The sequence below is a fragment of the Dendrobates tinctorius genome, unplaced genomic scaffold (assembly GCF_039654945.1).
Source record: "Dendrobates tinctorius isolate UK_male_01 unplaced genomic scaffold, ASM3965494v1 ptg000162l, whole genome shotgun sequence".
NCBI lineage: Eukaryota > Metazoa > Chordata > Amphibia > Anura > Dendrobatidae > Dendrobates > Dendrobates tinctorius.
In genome coordinates, this window is record NW_027361829.1 from 39,306,573 (window position 1) to 39,328,471 (window position 21,899).

A 21,899-nucleotide genomic window follows, 5' to 3' on the forward strand; every position below is an offset into this window, starting at 1 on the left:
AATAAAAAAAGTAGCAAAGGATATTTTGTGCAAATGCAGGAAGGTAATCATGCAACAATAGCTGATATTCTTTACATATGCCCATGCACAATGTGTCCTTACCTGCAGATAGCTGACTGGCTATAGGCTGGACCTTCTGTGGCGCTTAAAGCTTGGCCCACCTGCGTTTGAGTCAAACCAAGTGACAGGCGTCTAATTTTAAAAGCTTTAGCAAACTCTCTGATTTCTTCCAGATTTACCCCATCAACCTCTCCACTGGCAGTTTGCGGATCTGTTAAAGAAAGGGTGACAAGACGAAAACATTTATTTTGTTTGCTTATAGCACCAACAATTTCACTTTACATGCATTGTCTCCCTTGGGCCTCTCAGTCTGTCAGTATATCTTTTATATCATGGGAGGAAAATCATAAAATCTTCAAGTTGATGTTTCTATTCATCAGATTTGAACCCATGACCCCAGTTCATGCCAGGTAATACACAGCATGCATCACAATTCCTGCTCCAGGCCAGAGGGGGGAGCTCTAGACCTGACTTCAGGGGAGCTGTTCTCTGGTCAGGAGGAGGAGTCAGTTAGGTCTGTTGGGAAGTTGGTCGGTGGAGAGAGAAGGGACTGGAGCAGAGTCAAGGGCTCTGAGGAATTGAAGCTGCGTGGAGATGACCCCGGAGTGGAGCGCTGACAAAAAGGACGCCAGAGTCCTTGGCTGGGTGGGTGCTGTACACCCTGACAGCTGAATCTGGACGGCAGGGGACTTCAAGCTCTCTGGCCACATCGGAGCCACCACAGCTGACCAAGAGCCCAGGGCTGACAGTGAAAAGGAAGGACACGTGATAGGCTCACACTGTCTGCCATACAGGTTAAAACCAACACGCAGGAGTGGGCCGCAGCTTAGCTACAGGCAGCTGGGACCCAAAAAGAGAGTGCAGCAGGAAGGTCCCTAACACCACCTGGCAGGGTGGACCCCCTGAATGCCTCCAGGCTAGCCAGACTCCTTCTGTCATCTGTAACTGGTACCCTGGATTGCATTTTCATCTACCAAAAAGTAAAAGATAAAGAAAACTGCACTTCTCTGTGTCCTTTACTTATTCTGTGCACCCCAACATTCACCACCACCTGAACAGCCAAAAATATTTGCCCTGGGGCCCCACTCTACCCGTGGGGAGCTATATCATCTTTGCTGCATCACCATCAGCTCCAGTGGACCTGAACCTCAGCGTCGTCCACCCATTGCCGAACACCACGGGTTGGGTCAGGACACAATACCATATAACTATCCCCCATTTTATGTCATGGCCAGGGCCACGGAAACAGATCACGACCCCGTGACGTCCCCCAAAGAACTGTCTGGTCCGATTCCGAGTACTCCCCGGCCCTGGGGGGCATGTCACTAATCTGTAGGAAAATACTAGAATTGCAGCTACAGGAAGAAAATAAATTTACCTTTAAAATCAAAAAATAATAAAAAATGTTTAAGAGTAGAAATCAATTATCTTTAGTTCTGTAATCATGTTATTAGAAATGTAATTCAGTCTTTTTTGCTATAAATGGTATAAAAGGAATCAGAAGATGAGAGATCAGAAATGTATATCATGTTCAAACTCTATGGAAGTACAGTACATCTGATCATCTGCTTTTTCTGGAAACATTATAGCTATAATTGTAGTCAACGATACAAAAAAAATACCAACATAAATTGCTATATTCACATAAAAAATAACTGGCTAAACTCAGAAGGATAAAATAACAAAGCAGTATACAGTATGTATTAAAGCTGTGGGCAAAGATACACGGTACATTCCTGCTATGCGGGGTACAGTAGCTATCCCCTTTAAGTATTATTTTGGTTGTCCTTTAGCGCTTTATGAGGTCACAAGAAAAATGCCATAAAGTATTTTTCAAATTTATATTTTTTTCTGAAAAGCTTGTAGCGAAAGCAGCTTTTGCTTCTAAAAAGGGCACCTAATTGTAGACACATACTAGGTGAGGAGGATTCCTTTGGAGACAGATAATGCAGTCAATTTAGGACTTATCAAGGGAAATGACTTAGCTGCTGGAGACCAGAACTTTTTACTGAACCTTGAGTAAAGAAGGTTTTTGGAGAAATAAAATCACCCTAAATCATATAGGTAGAGACACAGATTGTGAAACGCAGCTGTATTCTCAATGTAATTTTTATGTTCATTGGTATAGAGTGTCACAGTATCTTAGCTTTACTGAAGTTAATAAAAACCTAGAATATTTAGCTCTTGTGTTTAGAGCCATGGCCGGGCATTGACTGCAAATAACCACTGTGCAAGAAAAGTTTCAGGGCCCACAAGCCTTCATAGGCAACAATCTAGAGAAAGATGCAATATATACACTTACATGCTACACACAAACTACACACCTTTGGACCAAGGACAATGGCTGCTCACCCATTACACACATGACACACCAACCACACATGACCCACACACCAATCGCACATAACCAACACACCAAGCACAAATGACGCACACGCCAAGCACACATGACACACACCAAGCACACATAACCCACACACCAATCGCACATAACCAACACACCAAGCACAAATGACGCACACGCCAAGCACACATGACACACACCAAGCACACATAACCCACACACCAATCGCACATAACCAACACACCAAGCACAAATGACGCACACACCAAGCACACATGACACACACCAAGCACACATGACCCACACACCAATCGCACATAACCAACACACCAAGCACAAATGACGCACACGCCAAGCACACATGACACACACCAAGCACACATAACCCACACACCAATCGCACATAACCAACACATCAAGCACAAATGACACACACACCAAGCACACATGACACACACCAAGCACACATAACCCACACACCAATCGCACATAACCAACACACCAAGCACAAATGACGCACACACCAAGCACACATGACACACACCAAGCACACATGACCCACACACCAATCGCACATAACCAACACACCAAGCACAAATGACGCACACGCCAAGCACACATGACACACACCAAGCACACATAACCCACACACCAATCGCACATAACCAACACACCAAGCACAAATGACGCACACGCCAAGCACACATGACACACACCAAGCACACATAACCCACACACCAATCGCACATAACCAACACACCAAGCACAAATGACGCACACACCAAGCACACATGACACACACCAAGCACACATGACCCACACACCAATCGCACATAACCAACACACCAAGCACAAATGACGCACACGCCAAGCACACATGACACACACCAAGCACACATAACCCACACACCAATCGCACATAACCAACACATCAAGCACAAATGACACACACACCAAGCACACATGACACACACCAAGCACACATAACCCACACACCAATCGCACATAACCAACACACCAAGCACAAATGACGCACACACCAAGCACACATGACACACACCAAGCACACATGACCCACACACCAATCGCACATAACCAACACACCAAGCACAAATGACGCACACACCAAGCACACATGACACACACCAAGCACACATAACCCACACACCAATCGCACATAACCAACACATCAAGCACAAATGACGCACACACCAAGCACACATGACACATATATCAGGCACACATGATGCACACACCAACCACACATAACCCACACACCAAGCACAAATGATGCACACACCAAGCACAAATGACGCACACACCAAGCACATATGACACACACCAATCGCACATGACGCACACACCAAGCACAAATGACGCACACACCAAGCACACATGACACACACACCAACCACACATGACACACACACCAACCACACATGACACACACACCAAGCACACATGACCCACACAGCAATCGCATATGACCCACACACCAATCGCATATGACCCACACACCAATCGCATATGACCCACACACCAAGCACACATGATGCACACACTAAACACACATGACACACACCAAGCACACATGACACACACACCAAGCACACATGACCCACACACCAATCGCATATGACCCACACACCAAGCACACATGATGCACACATGATGCACACACCAAGCACACATGATGCACACACCAAGCACTCATGACACACACACCAAGCACACATGACCCACACACCAATCGCATATGACCCACACACCAAGCACACATGATGCACTCACCAAGCACACATGATGCACACACCAAGCACTCATGACACACACACCAAGCACACATGACCCACACACCAATCGCATATGACCCACACACCAATCGCATATGACCCACACACCAATCGCATATGACCCACACACCAAGCACACATGATGCACACACCAAGCACTCATGACACACACACCAAGCACACATGATACACACACCAATCGCATATGACCCACACACCAAGCACACATGATGCACACACCAAGCACACATGATGCACACACCAAACACTCATGACACACACACCAAGCACACATGACCCACACACCAATCGTATATGACCCACACACCAAGCACACATGATGCACACACCAAGCACACATGACACATATATCAGACACACATGATGCACACACCAACCACACATGACACACACACCAAGCACACATGACCCACACACCAATCGCATATGACACACACACCAAGCACACATGACACACACACCAAGCACACATGACACACACACCAAGCACACATGATGCACACACCAAGCACTCATGACACACACACCAAGCACACATGACACACACACCAACCACACATGACACACACAACAAGCACACATGAAACACACACCAAGCACACATGACACACACACCAAGCACACATGATGCACACACCAATCGCATATGACACACACACCAAGCACACATGACACACACACCAAGCACACATGACACACACACCAAGCACACATGATGCACACACCAAGCACACATGACACACACACCAAGCACACATGACACACACCAAGCACACATGACACACACATCAAGCACACATGACCCACACACCAATCGCATATGACACATACACCAAGCACACATGACACACACACCAAGCACTCATGACACACACACCAGGCACACATGAACCACACACCAAGCACACATGCAGCATATAAGCCAATCACAGGCCTCACACATAGGATGGAGGCTGTACAAGATGTGAACTACACATGCCAATTGCTCATCACATGCACACACCATTTAAAATTTGCTCAGAGATCAAATGATGCTCGCAAACCACTTTTACATAGGACACAGGCAGAAAATGCCACACCCAAACCAGTTACTGACACTATCACATGTTGTAGCAAGATATTATGGTGCAGAAAAGTGTAATTCTACACTAAAAGTAATTTCTTCAATGGCTTTTATTGTGGTTTTTTATCCAGAGACAGTTTTCTGCTGCACCCAGTAAACTAAGTGATAAATCACAGGCATCGGGGTTACTAACTCATGCTACTATCAAATTACATAGCAAAAATCTGCTGACAGATTCCCTTCAATCCTCCACCATTTGCTGGCAGTTGAAATTATTAATTCTATACCAGCTTCTCTGGTGTTTCCAACGAGACGACATCTCTTCCTTTGGGCCCCTTTGCAGGAATAACGACTGAGCATATGGTATGTCAACTCCTGTCTACAGCCTTTTGTATGGCCACAACAATTATTGTGCTATTTGATCTTATATGTTTTTTTCAGAGTCCACATTGGCTCACTAGTTAGATGCCACAGTGGTTTTAGTATGTTAAGAATTTGTGGTAATACTTTTACCTACTGTTGTGTCAATCTGATTGGGAAAATAAGAGCAATAGTAGAAAGAAAAATACGGTAGTAAGGTATAAGGAAAAATAGGAATAAAAGGAATATGTATGTGCAAGCAAAAAAGGCCACCATTTCCAGAGAAAATACTGCAAGTCTCAGCAATTCACCCTGACAATGTTGTGTCTAATGGAGGATGTCAGGTCTATTTTAGGGATTGAACTGCTCTGGGAAATGAACGCTGTGTTGTGTTTGCATGTTACGGGCAACAAGGCTATTTTCTTTTACAAATTTCTAAAATGTGCTTAGTGATTAAACACTATTAAGGGAATAAAGACAACTGTGACAGGCTATAGCTATAATACCTTCTAAGAAACCAAGGCAAGAAGTAACGAATAGAAAAAAGAATGACATTGGAAGTAAATACTTACTGCTGACTAACTGACCAACACTCAAAGCTGAAGAAGAGGAAGAAGAAGAGGAAGAAGATGAAGATTGACGAACTGGACTTTGGGCCATTGATGCTTGATTATGAGCCAAGTGCAAAAGATTTGCCTGTGATGTTGCTGGACCCAATGGCGCTTGTGCTGGTTGATGGAGCTATATATCAAAATATAAAAATATGTGCATTGATCATATGTGCTAGAAATAACACAGATATATGTATGTACAAAAAATGTTATTCACATTTTACATTTCTAACTGTATTTTAACTAGTATTCGGAAATAGTAGTTATTACTCAACTCAAGTGTGATTTAGTTATTGCCAACACCTGTTAGGTGCCACAGGTAAGTTACAGGTGCTGTTAATTACACAAATTAGAGAAGCATCACATGATTTTTCGAACAGTGCCAATACTTTTGTCCACCCTCTTTTTTATGTTTGGTGTGGAATTATATCCAATTTGGCTTTAGGACAATTCTTGTTGTGTTTTTTCATTTAAGACAAATTAAATGAAGATAATAATAACAAAGAATTTGTGTTTGCAATCATTTTCAGGAAGAAACTGAGTATTATCTGACAAAATTGCAGGGGTGTCATTACTTTTGGCCACAACTGTATACAGTATAAATGTATAATAATAATAATCTCCTCTTCAGTAGATTGCTTCAGAGTGGAATAACTTGGGAAATGCTAGTGACTTCCCTGGCTGTTCCTATCTACCCCATTCACTATTATTAAAGTCGGTGTATTCTTACTGCCACTGCATGAAGTGGTAATCTAAAGGTCACTATGACATTCATTGGAGACATGGAGGTAGCAACTAATATCGGCTACTAACTTAAAGGGTAGTTCTGACCTTCTTTATTCATGAGCGCCCCTCTCTCCAGCCTCCCAGCTTACTGCTTGCCAGGGGCAGGTGCGCTCCTGAAGATTCACAGTTCAAACTAGCGGCATGATTGAGCCAATGCTCTTAATGGTGCTCTTTCAGTTTCTGCTAGCAAAGGCAGCTTTGCCACTAAAGAGTCAGAGAAGGGCAAGATTACTGAAGCTGGCCGAATAAAGAGATATGGCTAATTTCAGAGCGACAGTTTCAAAATGTGCACTTTCCTTCAAATCTGCCCCTTCATAGTTTGCAACGGTGGTCAGAATTTTTTAGAAGAATTTTGCAATGTTACCATTTGAGAAGTTGAGACAACACTTTTAAATGAACTATAAATATAAAATTTGCAAATAAAAAAACACTGGATTTTGGAAAATGTTTGCTATGTCATTGTGATATTTCACAAGCTTTTCTGAGACCCCTACAGATCATTAAAGATGAAAATCAGGCTTAGCTGGTACTCTGCCCCTAAGTTTCTGATTGGCTTCTGCCACTTCAATTGTGAAATGATGCTACAATTTAAACTGCTAAAAAAATTGAGAAGTCTCTTTTTGTCTAATACTGATGGCCATTTTTCACTTCCTTCCTCCTCTCAGTCATGTAACCGTCTGCAGCAGAAGTTTTCTCCCTCCACCCTATCTGCACTAGTACGCCAAAAAATGCTAATCTCTGCCCCTTTGCTGAGCCCTGCCCTTCATCCGCTGTCAGCAGAAACAGTTCTCATTATTGTTCCAGAACTTGTATCAAATAAGACTGGCAAATGGTGGGGCAAGTTTATCTCACGCTTACTTTCATCATTTATTTCTAGGTTCAATGTTTAAATGGGTTCATACAATAAAATGCACCCCCGGGAGTCCTGCTCCCTCTTTTGTGGTCACATGAAAGCAAGGTATATATAGAACCCTTGATCGCAAATTGTCGTTTCTAAATTCAATTTCGTAGTATGGAGAAGGGATCAAAGTGATTAGAGATCTGAGAATAAAGGTTACAGTTACTCCAGTAAGGCCAGCTACACATTATAGTCTTATCCTAAAAGAGAAGAGAGGTATAAGAGAAAGTTTTATTTTTTTTTCCTATTAGTTTTGGAATTTGAATGCATCATGTACCATAAAATTACTCATAGTGTAGAATGTCTGGCAATATATCACTGGCAAATCAATCCTGCCACCTTAAGAGAAAGAAACTTTCCAACTTTTAGCTTGAACATAGTAAATGAAAGGGGTTGTCCCACAACTGTAAATAGTTAGCTATGGTAGAACTGTTTGGAGGAGTCCAATATTTTTGTTCCAGACATTACTCTTGCCACCCTAGTAAGCACAATGGCCCCTTCAGACATTTTTTTTTCCTTCGGATAGCACGACTCTTTACTTTGTACTGTCAGGTCCCATAGTGCCCTCATTCTAGGAAATAGTGGGGGGCCTGACCTTTCAGCAACATATTATAACTTGTTTTTGTGTTATGAAGTCTACTGGAGCACATGCAAATGTCCTGTACCTCTAAGGGATTTGTCATTAGTTAGAAGTATGGTACAGGAACTCTGATAATTCACAAAATATCATTTTGCTGCTAATACTTTTTCATAACTTAAAAAGAACTGCTGACACACCTCTTTATTTAGACCTTTTGGAGGTTAGTTAAAAAGGTAACACATGCTCCAAAGTGACAAGCGTAGGGCTGCCTACTGAAAACACTCAAAAAGAAATTATTCTAAAAAAGAATTATTCTAAAAAGGAATGCGTGCCAATTACAGATTTAATAAATTTTATGAAAAAGTAAAATATTCCCAGTGACTTTTTATTTTCCCAATTAATTCCACAAAACTCTGTGCCTAACATCCTAACATATAAATGTTTACGAAGCAAAACATTTGGCTTTGACTAAGAATAATCTTGGAGATGGTGGTGCCGCATGCATGAAGAGTCAAGCTCGCCTGCTCAACATTCTCTGACTAAGTTGATTGATGTCCAATGGACTGGGACATGCTATTTCATGTCAGCTCTAGTAGCAACCAGAGCGTGTGTAGTAAAGCAGGGAGCTTTGGTCTCAGCTTCATCTGTGCACTGAGCATGTGCTGAGTGTCGGTAAAAGTGAGAAATACATTCAAACTTCCCCTTCAAAGCACCATTTATAATAACCGTGTCTTCTTATGAGGGACCTTGGGTCATCTGTAGACACTAGGAACCTAGATGCCACTGCTTCTTATGGCTGCAAAGATATTGAATATGGGGTTGATAAAAGGACATAGAGTAATAATGTTCCCCACCTGCTTTTTATTTTAAGCACATAGACAACACATTGGCTTTTTATAAAATGAGGTGCATTAGGTAGAATCTCAATCCACATCCATTATCAAATTCAGCATTCCATCCCCTCAATGGCCCCAATTCAGCAGTTTTTTTTGTCAGATGAGAAAAAAAACAGTTTAAAAGTTCACAATACTTTTTGCAGCTCATAGCTGCGCAAACATTTTATGACTTCTGGCATTTTTTTTTACAACAGTGCAAACCAGTTCCCACAGCCATTTATAACGAAGGGATAGCTGAATCGGGAGAGGGTATTGCTGAGCGTTGTTGATATTTTAATCACAATTTTTGCTGCAATAATAATGTAAATTACAAAAGAAAAGTGTTCCAGTTTTGGACAGGAGTACATTTCCTACCGTAGGGCAGGCCGGTTAAAAGATGCACTAAATTCAATAAAATTGCATGCCTCTTAATAAACTTGGCGCATCTAACTCCAGTGCACTCTTGCAAAAAACTAGTCAATGTGGTTAGTGAATGTTCTTTATTTAGAGAATGCACATATTTTGTTTTCAGTCTTGTGACTTTAATCAGACAATGTACATAATAAGTATATAGCAGATCCATACATGTATATATAAAGGAATAGAAAGAAGATTATAATGAGATATTATGTTATTTAATCAGTCTAAACAATTATCCTGGTCTGGACTACAGTGTTACTTAACAAATCTACAGTGAAGACAAATACCTTATGATTGTCAGGATTCATAAATGTTGGATTACATCTTGCATAGTTACATACATAAATCCAGTTAATGGAACGGATTACAAATTTGTTCACTAACAACAGTAATACTGATAAATACAGCAGTAAGCCCACCATACACATTGGATTGCTAATGGACGAACAATGCTTTGGCTGATCATTCACCCAACAGTCATCTTAACCGTCACTCCCACAGATACATGTGTTCATCTGTCCGAGCGGTCCTTTAGTTCCCTATGAAAAAGTCTCTGACAGAAATCTCTGTCAGTGACTTATCTTAGGAAGAAAAAAGTGATTGGTAATCTGAAATCAGATTTACCCAATTAGCATCTCCCCAACAATCAGTTGGAGAGTGCCTCCATATACATTAAAGTATTGGACGAACCTCTTGATATTGGTGGATGACATTAGATTTATGCGTACGGAAGGATTAAGACACATCGTACCCATTGGTGCAGCATGTAATAGTCAGAACCTCCATAAAAAGCACTGCAGACATAGCAGTGCTGAACAGGAAAGCATCTCTGATTTTACACTCCTTATCTGTTAAAAAAAAATGTTCACATGTTCCCATGACATGTTATCATATGGTATTATCCCTTACTAAGGACCTATATTATGGACCTGCAGTGCGTTCCACTTTAAACTGTGTGGATCCAAACACAAGAAAATACAATATGGATGAGGTCAATGGGGTTAATAGAAACCACAACATCTTCTTTATCGGTAAAATGTAGCTGATTTTAATATTCATATATACTAATAATCCTCCAAATGTACACTGCTCACAAAGAAAAAGGGAACACTAAAATACTGCATCCTAGATATTACTAAATTAAATATTCCAGTTGCAAATCTTTATTCATTACATAATGGGATGTGTTGAGAACAATAAAACATAAAAATGATCACCGTAAATCAATATTAATATCCCATGGAGATATCAGTTTGGAATGATACTCAAAATCAAAGTGGAAAATCAAATTACAGGCTCATCCAACTTCAGTGGAAATGCTTCAAGACAAGCAAATGATTATCAGTAGCGGGTATGGCCTCCACGTGCCTGTATGACCTCCTTACAACGCCTGTGCATGGTACTGATGAAGTGGTGGATGTTCTCCTGAGGGATCTCCTCCCACACCTGGACTAAAGCAACTGCTGGACAGTTTGTGGTGCAACAAGACATTGGTGGCTGAAGTGAGACATGATATCCCAGATGTGCTCAATCGGATTCAGTTCTGGGGAACAGGCAGGCCAGTCCATAGCTTCAATGCCTTCATCTTGCAGGAACTGCTGACACACTCCAGCAACATGAGGTCTGGCATTGTCCTGCATTAGGTGGAACCCAGGGCCAACCGCACCAGCATATGGTCTCACAAGGGCTCTGAGGATCTCATCTCGGTACCTAATGGCAGTTAGGCTACCTCTGGCGAGCACATGGAGGGCTGTGCGGCCCTTCAAAGAAATGCCACCTCACATCATTACTGACCCACTGCCAAACCAATCATGCTGAAGGATGTTGCAGGCAGCAGATCGCTCTCCACGGCGTCTCCAGACTCTGTCACGTCTGTCACATGTGCTCAGTGTGGGGAAGAACAATTTAGAGAAAAAACGTGTGCACAGCTAGGGAATGGTGCCAAGGTAGGTTCCCAAACCGTGACAATATCCAAAAAAGAACCTGGCACTCAACTTTGTAATAATATATAGGTGATTTAGTCAATCCCAGACAGTGGTACAGTATAGCACAACAAAACGTTTCAGTCAATTTATAAGACCTTCATCAGTTGCTGTAGAAAGCATTGGTACTGAGATGTGGTCTGTGGTCCCCACCTGCAGAACCACTCCTTTATTGAGTGTGTCTTGATAATTGCCAATAATTTCCATCTGTTGACGATTCCATTTGCACAACAGCATGTGAAATTGATTGTCAATCAGTGTTGTTTCCAAAGTGGACAGTTTGATTTCACAGACGTTTGATTTACTTGGAGTTATATTCTGTTGTTTAACCCCTTCCTGACATCCGACGTACTATCCCGTCCATGGGACCCGGGCCCCTATGCCCATGGACGGGATAGTACGTCTACCGCGATCAGCGGCACCCACGTGGTGAGCGCCGCTGATTGCGGCCGGGTGTCAGCTGATTATCACAGCTGACACCCGGCACAATGTGTCAGGGGCGGTCACGGACCGCCCCTGACACGTTAACCCCTTGCACACCGCGATCAAACATGATCGCGGTGTACCGGGGGGTTAAAGGGAAGCATCGTCAGGGAGGGGGCTCCCTCCGTGCTTCCCTGAGCCCCCCACGGCAGCGCAATGTGCAGCGCTGCTGCGAGTGGCTCCTTTCCTGCAGGCCCCCGAATCCAAGATGGTGACGGGGGCCTTCGGGGGCCTGCAGGAAGCTGGCTTCCTCAGTGCCTGCAAAGTGCAGGCATGAGGAAGCATTCAGCACTGCCTGTGACAGATCGCTGATCTGTCACAGTGATCTGTGATGTGACAAATCAGCGATCTGTCACAGGACAGTGATGTCCCTCCTGGGACTATGTAATAAAGCTAAAAAAAAATAAAAAAAGTGTTAAAATAATTTTAAAAAAATCGCCAAATAAATTAGAAAAAAAAAATATATTCCCCCAATAAATCCATTTTTTGGAAATAAAAAAAAAAAACAATAAAAGTACACATATTAGGTACCGCCGCGTCCATAACGACCCGCCCTATAAAACTGTCCCATTAGTTAACCCCTTTAGCGAATCCCTTAAAAAATAAAAATAAAAAAGAAGCAAAAAATAATGATTTATTATCATACCACCAAACAAAAAGTGCAATAACGCGCGATCAAAAAGACGCATATAAATATCCATGGTACCACTGAAAACATCATCTTGTCCCGCAAAAAACGAGCCACCACACAGCATAATCAGCAAAAAAATAAAAAAGTTATAGCTTGCATAATAAAGTGATGCAAAAATAATTATTTTTTATATAAAATAGTTTTCAATGCATAAAACCGACAAAACATAAAAAAACGACCTAAATGAGGTATCGCTGTAACCGTACTGACCCGAAGAATAAAACCGCTTTATCAATTTTACCGCACGCGGAACGGTGTGAATGCACCCCCCAAAAGAAATTCATGAAACGCTGGATTTTGTTCATTCTGCGTCCCAAAAATTGGAATAAAAAGCGATCAAAAAAAGTCACGTGCCCGAAAATGGTACCAATAAAAACGTCAACTCGTCCCGCAAAAAATAAGACCTCACATGACTCGGTGGGTCAAAATACGGAAAAATTATAGCTCTCAATATGGGGTGATGCAAAAACTATTTTTACAATAAAAAGCGTCCTTTAGCGTGCGACAGCTGCCAAACATAAAAACCGCCATAAATAGTAAATCAAACCCCCCGATATCACCCACTTAGTTAGGGAAAAATAATAAAATAAAAAAAAATGTATTTATTTCCATTTTTGCATTAGGGTTAGGGTTAGGGCTAGGGTTAGGTCCAGGGCTAGGGTTAGGGCTAGGGCTAGGGCTAGGGTTAGGGCTAGGGTCAGGGCTAGGGTTAGGGCTAGGGTTAGGGCTAGGGTTAGGGTTAGGGCTGAGATTAGGGTTAGGGGTGTGTTGGGGTTCGGGTTGGAGTTAGAATTGGGGGTTTCCACTGTTTGGGCACATCAGGGGCTCTCCAGATGCAACATGGCGTCTGATCTCAATTCCAGCCAATTCTGAGTTGAAAAAGTCAAATGGTGCTCCTTCCCTTCCAAGCTCTGCCATGCGCACAAACAGTGTTTTACCCCCACATGTAGGGTATCAGCCTACTCAGGACAAATTGCAAAACAATTTTTGGGGTCAAATTTCTCCTGTTATCCTTAGGAAAATAAAAAATTGGGGGCAAAAATATCATTTTTGTGGAAAAAAATGATTTTTTTATTTTCACGTCCGAGTGTTATAAACTTCTGTGAAGCACTTGGGGGTTCAAAGTGCTCACCACACATCTAGATAAGTTCCGTGGGGGGTCTAGTGTCCAAAATGGGGTCACTTGTGGGGAGTTTCAATAGTTTAGGTACATCAGGGGCTCTCCAAATGCACATGACACCCGCAGACCAATCCATCAAAGTCTGCATTCCAAAATGTCACTACTTCCCTTCCGAGCCCCGACTTGTGTCCATACAGTAGTTTTCTCCCACATATGAGGTGTCAGCGTACTCATGACAAATTGGACCACAACTTTTGGGGTCCAATTTCTCCTGTTACCCTTGGGAAACTGAAAAAATTGGGGAATAATTGATCATGTTTGTTGAAAAAAATACGATTTTTTTATTTTCATGCCCGGGCATTATAAACTTCTGTGAAGCCTTTGGGGGTTCAAAGTGCTCACCACACATCTAGATAAGTTCCTTAGGGGGTCTCGTTTCCAAAATGGGGTCATTTGTGGGGGGTTTCCACTGTTTAGGTACATTAGGGGCTCTCCAAAGGCAACATGACAATCGCAGACCATTCCATCAAAGTCTGCATTCCAAAACGTCACTACTTCCCTTCTGAGCCCCAACGTGTGCCCATACAGTAGTTTTCTCCCACATATGGGGTATCAGCATACTCAGGACAAATTGGACAACAACTTTTGGGGTCCAATTTCTCCTGGTACCCTTGGGAAAATAAAAAAATGGTGACTAAAAGATCATGTTTGTGGAAAAAATACGAATTTTTTATTTTCACGCCCGGGCGTTATAAACTTCTGTGAAGCACTGGGAGGTTCAAAGTGCTCACCACACATCTAGATAAGTTCCTTGGGGGGGTCTAGTTTACAAAATGGTGTCATTTGTGGGGGGTTTCCACTGTTTAGGTACATCAGGGGTTTTCCAATCGCGACATGGTGTCCGATCTCAATTCCAGCCAAAAACGTCAAATGGCCCTGCTTCCCTTCCGAGCTCTGCCATGCGCCCAAATAGTGGTTTACCCCCACATGTGGGGTATCAGCGTACTCAGGACATATTGCACAATAACTTTTAGGGTCCTGTTACCCTTGTGAAAACAAAAAATGGGGGGGAAAAGATCATTTTTGTGGAAAAAATATGATTTTTTAATTGTACTGCTGTACGTTATAAACTTCTGTAAAGCCCTTGTGGGTTCAAAGTTCTCACCACATATCTAGATAAGTTCCTTGGGGGGTCTAGTTTCCAAAATGGGGTCACTTGTAGGGGGTTTCCACTGTTTAGGTACATCAGGGACTCTCCAAACGCGACATGGCGTCCGATCTGAATTCCAGCCAATTTTGCATTGAAAAAGTCAAACGGAGCTCCTTCCATTCTGAGCTCTGCCATGCGCCGAAACAGTCGTTCCCCCCCCACATATCAGGTATTAGCGTACTCAGGACAAATTGCACAATAACTTTTGCAGTCCAATTTCTCCTGTTACCCTTGGTAAAATAAAAAAAATTGAATCTGAAGTATTTTTTTTGTGAAAAAAAGTTAGATGTTCATTGTTTTTTAAATATTAAAAAAAATTCCTGTGACGCACCTAAAGGGTTAATAAACTTCTTGAATGTGGTTTTGAGCACCTTAAAGGGTGCAGTTTTTAGAATAGTGTCACTTTTGGGTATTTTCTATCATATAGACCCCTCAAAGTGGCTTCAAATGTGATGTGGTCCGTAAAAATAAAATGGTGTTGTAAAAATGAGAAATTGCTGGTCAACTTTTAACCCTTATAACTTCCTAACAAAAAAAAATTTTGGTTCCAAAATTGTGCTGATGTAAAGTAAACATGTGGGAAATGTTAGTTATCAAGTTTTTTGTGTGCCGTATCTCTGTGATTTAAGGGCATAAAAATTCAAAGTTGGAAAATTGCGAAATTTTCAAAATTTTCGCCTAATTTCCATTTTTCTCACAAATAAACGCAAGTTATTTGAATTAAATTTTACCAGTATCATGAAGTACAATATGTCACGAGAAAACAAAGTCAGAATCACCGGGATCCATGGAAGCGTTCCAGAGTTATGACCTCATAAAGGTACAGTGGTCAGAATTGTAAAAATTGGCCCGGTCATGAACGTGCAAACCACCCTTGGGGGTGAAGGGGTTCAGTGTTCCCTTTATTTTTTTGAGCAGTGTATATTTAATTAGAGACATCAATGGTAATGGCAGCAATGTATGTACGTACAGTAACATCCATGTTTAATAGCTTAGAATTTTAGCATTAGGAAATACTGATTTTATTGAAGAGAGTTGCAAAGTTATACAGTGTGACTACTTTTAGACTTTGATGTATGAGACCCAAGGTATTTTCAGCAGTACTCAGCATGAAAAAAATTAATTTCTTTTATTATAAAATGCCAAGCCAATAATCTGTAAACAGCTATCTCCACGGCCGCCTAAGGGCTAACTAGATTTTCCCATATGAACTCACTTACTAGACACTATTGGTTGACACTACAATGGATGTCACAGAAATCACCCCCTACTTAATGAGCCTTGGAGACTTTTTTCTCACATGGAAATCATGCACCAAACAAACACATGATGACTAAAATGAACACTTAGAATGTGGAATGTGCCGATTGTTATTTCAATATTTGTACAAACTTCACATTCTAATGTCAGGACCTGTTTTTTATAGAGACAATGGATTCTATTTATTATTATTGTTATTACTATTATTTTTAATAAAATATTATTACTTTTCCTGGCAAAGAGGTCGGTCACAGATCACTTTTGGGTTAGTGTCATTTCATGCTCTCTATTTTTTTAAAAAAGGACATTCTTCCATAGATGGAGAGTTTATTATAAATCACTTTGTCAACCACAATAATATGAATGCAGTGGAATGCTGCAGCCCTTCAATAAATGCGTACAGATTGTGGTCTTGAACTTTCTTAATACTTCTGATATTTTTAAACAGAACCTTTCACTACTTTTTCCATGCTAAACTCGGTACCTTATGATAAAGTTACTGAAGAGATTAATAAAATGTACTTCTATCTGCTGTGAACATATTTTATTTCAAAGTTTTAGGGTGCCTAACATGCTAATTTTTCCCTCAACTAAAGGGGCATTAACAGAGATTCTTCTCTAGGGATGTTTATTTTTATCCCATAAGAAGGCAGCATTATTAATTGGGAAAAAAAACAAATGTCTCAATATGAGGTCAGAATCTGCATTTTCAGGAATATGTGATATTACTAATGTCTATACCCCCCTCACACTGAGATCTCCGTGATCAGAGATCAGTCATTACAAGTGCCAGGAGAGGAGGAGAGCCACATTGTAATGTCATTTACACACTATCCCATGTATGGAGGAATAACTCCTTAGACCTGGAATAGATCCAAAGTGTTGTACATGACAAATGCTGCTTGCATGATCATCTTCATCACTGATCATCTCTGCAGTTCTCCTCTACCAGAACTGTCATATCTCAATGTGATAAGATTAGAAACATCAGTCTTCTCAACACAAACTAAAAAAGGCAAATCTAACCTTCCTTGGGGACGTTTGCTTTTTTCCTCCCTGTATAACACTGCCTGCTTATGATTGGGTAATATTATACAGGAGAAAAAGTAAACGCCCCAGAGAAGAATCTTTGCTAACGCTGCTTTAGTTGAGGGGTGAATTAGCATATTAGGTGCTCTAAACTTTAGAGGACATTTCAGCAAAATAATGATCCCAAACACACAGCCACGGAAACTCTCATTGGGTTTCGGAGAAAGAAAATAAAGCTGCTAGAATGGCTCAGGCAATCACCTGACCCGAATCCAATACAAAATGTATGGAAGGAACTAAAGCTCACAGTTCATAGTAGGAGCCCACAGGACTTTCAGGATTTGAAGAGTGTTTGTGTGGAAGAAATTGTCAGAATCTACCGTGAGTAATGTATGTAGTTTCTCCATACAGGTGCTGTCTTGAAGCTGTCATCTCCAACAAAGACTTTTGTATGAGTTTTAAATAAATTTCAAAAGTTGTGTTCAATACATTTTTACCTGTGTCATTTTTCACATGACTTAATTTATGGGCATATAGGGCTTCATTTCATTGCCTGTGTGGATTGGATGGGTTGTAAACAACATCTGAAGAAAAAAAATTTTTCAACAGCACGTTTGGAAATTTATTTACTTACAAAATTGGTGACATATTCAACTTATTTCACCCACAGTATTTCTATAATGTGCTACATTAAGGTAAATGGAGTATGAATCAGACAAATGGCATAACAAACTCATAACTTTTCCAAAGTCATCATGCATGAACCCCAGTAATGCACACTGCAGAGGTAGTTCACTTTTACAAAAATATTTCAGCTTATTTTGCTTGTAATTCAATAATTCATAAATACCTTAAAAAAAAACACCTGGTTATATTTAATGATCAAATTACCTGTTGGCCAGGTTTGAGTGGCGAAAGCGTAATCCCCTGGGTATTGATCACTGGTAAAATTTGGTTCCCTATTACAGTGGCAATGATCTGTCCCTGGGCATTGGTCAGCAGTTGTGGGGTGATGGGTTGCACTTGAAGTCCCTGAGCTCCGCCTCCCGCTTGGTTTGATGACACTGGGCTTGGCATGAGTGGAATTGTTCCAATAATCTGTAAAGAATGATAGTTGTCTGCATATTATTAACATTTAATGATAAAGCGCCTTCTCCAAATATATAACATGATATATAACATGGACAACAATTATCTATGATAATTTCAATTATACAACATAGGCCAAGTGACTCGCAAGAAAGTGGAGATAAGCAAAAAAAAGTCTTACAAATATCTTCCAAAAAGTTCACAAATTTCCACCTGAATTTTAGATTTGGAGAGCACTGCAGGAAACTGTGAGAAATCTTTAGTTGCCATTAGTGATGAGCGAGTGTGCTCGTTACTAGAGTTTTCCGAGCATGCTTGGGTGTCCTGCGAGTAATATGGGCGTGTTCGGAGATTATGTTTGAGTCCTCGCAGCTGCATGATTTGTGACTTGTAGACAGGCTGAATACATGTGAGAATTCCCTAACAAACAGGCAATCCCTACATGTATTCAAGCTGCCTAGTAGCCGCAAATCATGCAGCTGTGGGGACTCAAGCATAATCTCCGAGCACACCCAAAATACTTGGAGGACACCAGAGCATGCTCGGAAAACTCCAGTAACGAGCACACTCGCTCATCAATAGGTGTCATATTACTCTTCTACATTGTTGTAATGAGTGCGAGAGCAAAAACTGTTTCAGTTCGGCAAAAATGCAGATGATAATTTTCTCTTAGCTGAATGTACTTTAGTAAAGTTCCTGCGTATTAAATTTAATGAAACATTTATATGGGAATGCCATAAGAAAATGAAGCTAGCCAAACAGTAGTCATCCACGCTGTGGTGGATGTGGATGTCCTGTATGGTCAATTAGGATGCCGAGCAAGACCATGTGGTCACATACTATATACTTAGCTCCACTTGGACACTGGCTTGAAGTCTGTCCTGGTATTAGATACCATTTAGTAATAAAAAAAAATGCTCTTTCATAAGATGACAGAGGATGTACAACTTATTGCATCAAATACATTTCCAGGTAAAAAACTGAGAAAATATTGAAAAGTGCATAGATCTATAATGCTGCTGTGTAATGACCCTTTTAATGTCTATGTCATCTAATATATAAAGCTCAATGTGGGTGTGTGTGTGTGTATGTGTGTATGTCCGGGATTGGCATCCGCACCGTCGCAGCTACAACCACAAAATTTGGCACAGTCACATGTCTGGACCCCGAGAGCATCATAGGCTATGTTGTGAGGTGAAATTTTAACCCCGCGCCTTCCAATTCACCAAACAATTTTGCCCCTATCTACATAATGGGGAAAAAGTGTATGTATGTATTGACATCTGCACCGTTGTAGCTCCAGCCACAAAATTTTGCACAGTCACACGTCTGGACCCCAAGAGCGTCATAGGCTATTTTGTGAGGTGAAATTTTTACCCCGCGTGTTCCAATTCAACAAACAATTGCGCCCCTATCTACATACTGGGGGAAATAGTGAAAGGAAAACTGTTGGAGGCAAATTGACAGCTGCCAGATGTGAACAAGGGGGACTTAAAGAATGAGAGCGATGGCGCCAAAGAGTATATACCCTACAGTTGCTAAGGTGGGGCCCTGACATGGGAACATGGGATACTCACCACACACGGGGATATGAACACATACACACAAAATGCGCCACACACTACCACGTGCTTCAACACATATACCACCCTCAGCACACACTTCACCACACATACATCAACCTCGCCAAATAAAAGTCAAAACACAAAAGTCGCCACTCAAAACTCACCACGCTGTCCCAGAGCTGTTTAAAAGATGAAAAATGAGCTGTGATTGGTTGCTATCAGCAACAGTTTTCTTTGTAGACAGTTGTGGTAACTGAGGCCTATTATTCTTATCATTTCTATGGTTTTATCGTCTATTAGATACGCAGCTCAGCAGTTAGTATCACACAGGATAGGATTAGATACACAGCTCAGCAGTCAGTATCACACAGGATAGGATTAGATACACAGCTCAGCAGTCAGTATCACACAGGATAGGATTAGATACACAGCTCAGCAGTTAGTATCACACAGGATAGGATTAGATACACACCTCAGCAGTCAGTATCACACAGGATAGGATTAGATACACGGCTGAGCAGTCAGTAACACATGATAGGATTAGATACACAGCTCAGCAGAAAGTATCACACAGGAGAGGATACTTGGGTAATCGTTTAGTTAATTTGTGTTGCAAATCTGTAGTGTTGAATATATGATGTGAAATGTTTTTATGTGCAATATAATGATTATAATTTGTTATAACTAACCACAGTTGGTTACTATGCCCAGGCAACGCCGGGCTCTTCAGCTAGTAATAAAGTATATAATAATCTGGGTTTCTTTATGCAGACTGTATTGTGTGTCAAAGGACTGAGACCATATTGTTTCTGTGTTACTTATGTTGGTAAAATAAGAAAGTATCAAATTCGCTCTAACTCTCAACTCTGCACCCTTGTGCACTAAGAGTACTGAATAGAACCAAATGTAACCTATATAAGACCTATTAATATCAATTTGTCAGCTATTTTCTTTCCCTTATAGCAACTAAAGATTTATTCTACAGAGTGAAAATGAACTTTGTAATTACTGTCGAGATGTAAGTTTTCCATTTCATGAAGTAGTCATAAAATCAAATTTCTTAGAGCTACTAAATTGCCCAAACTTTACAAGAGGTTGAGTGGATTTTTAGATCTGGTCTTGAGAATACCAATTGTATTTACATTTTCTAGTAAGTGACCCAGCATTTTTCATAGCAGTAAAAGGTAGAAAATCCATATTCACAAACTTTTAGGCTATGTGCACATGTTGCGGAATTGCCACAGAAAAATAGCTTCTTGCAAGCGTAATTAGCTTGCAGAATGCTAGTGTTTTCCAAGCGATCTGTAGCATCGCTTGGAAAACTGATTGACAGGTTGGTCACACTCGTCAAACATAGTGTTTCACAAGTGTGACCAACTTTTTACTGTTGAGGCTGCCTATGTGGCATCAATAGTAAAAGATATAATGTTAAAAATAATAATAATAAAAAAAATCGTGATATTCTCACTATCCGGCGTCCCCCGCAGCGTTCCCAGGCCTCAGTGATGTTCCCGGCAACTCCCATTCCCAGTGATGCCTTGCGACAATCACATAGCAGTCTCACGAGACCGCTACATCATCACAGGTCATTGTCGTAAGGCATCACTGGGAAAGGGACTTGCGCTGAGGCCTGGGAACGCTGCGGGGGACGCCGGAAAG

General features: G+C 41.2%; 1 protein-coding gene across 2 annotated transcripts in view; it reads right to left on the bottom strand.

Moving 5' to 3' along the window:
- Positions 1-21,899, bottom strand: part of POU6F2 (POU class 6 homeobox 2) — an 812,961-nt gene that overhangs the window by 13,310 nt on the left and 777,752 nt on the right. For both annotated transcript variants that reach the window (XM_073549965.1, XM_073549964.1), the window contains exons 6-8: positions 18,478-18,684; positions 6,214-6,382; positions 103-271 (exon numbers count right to left, since the gene is read on the bottom strand). In XM_073549965.1, coding sequence (XP_073406066.1) covers positions 103-271; positions 6,214-6,382; positions 18,478-18,684 — 545 coding nt within the window. The remainder of the gene's footprint in view (positions 1-102; positions 272-6,213; positions 6,383-18,477; positions 18,685-21,899) is intronic.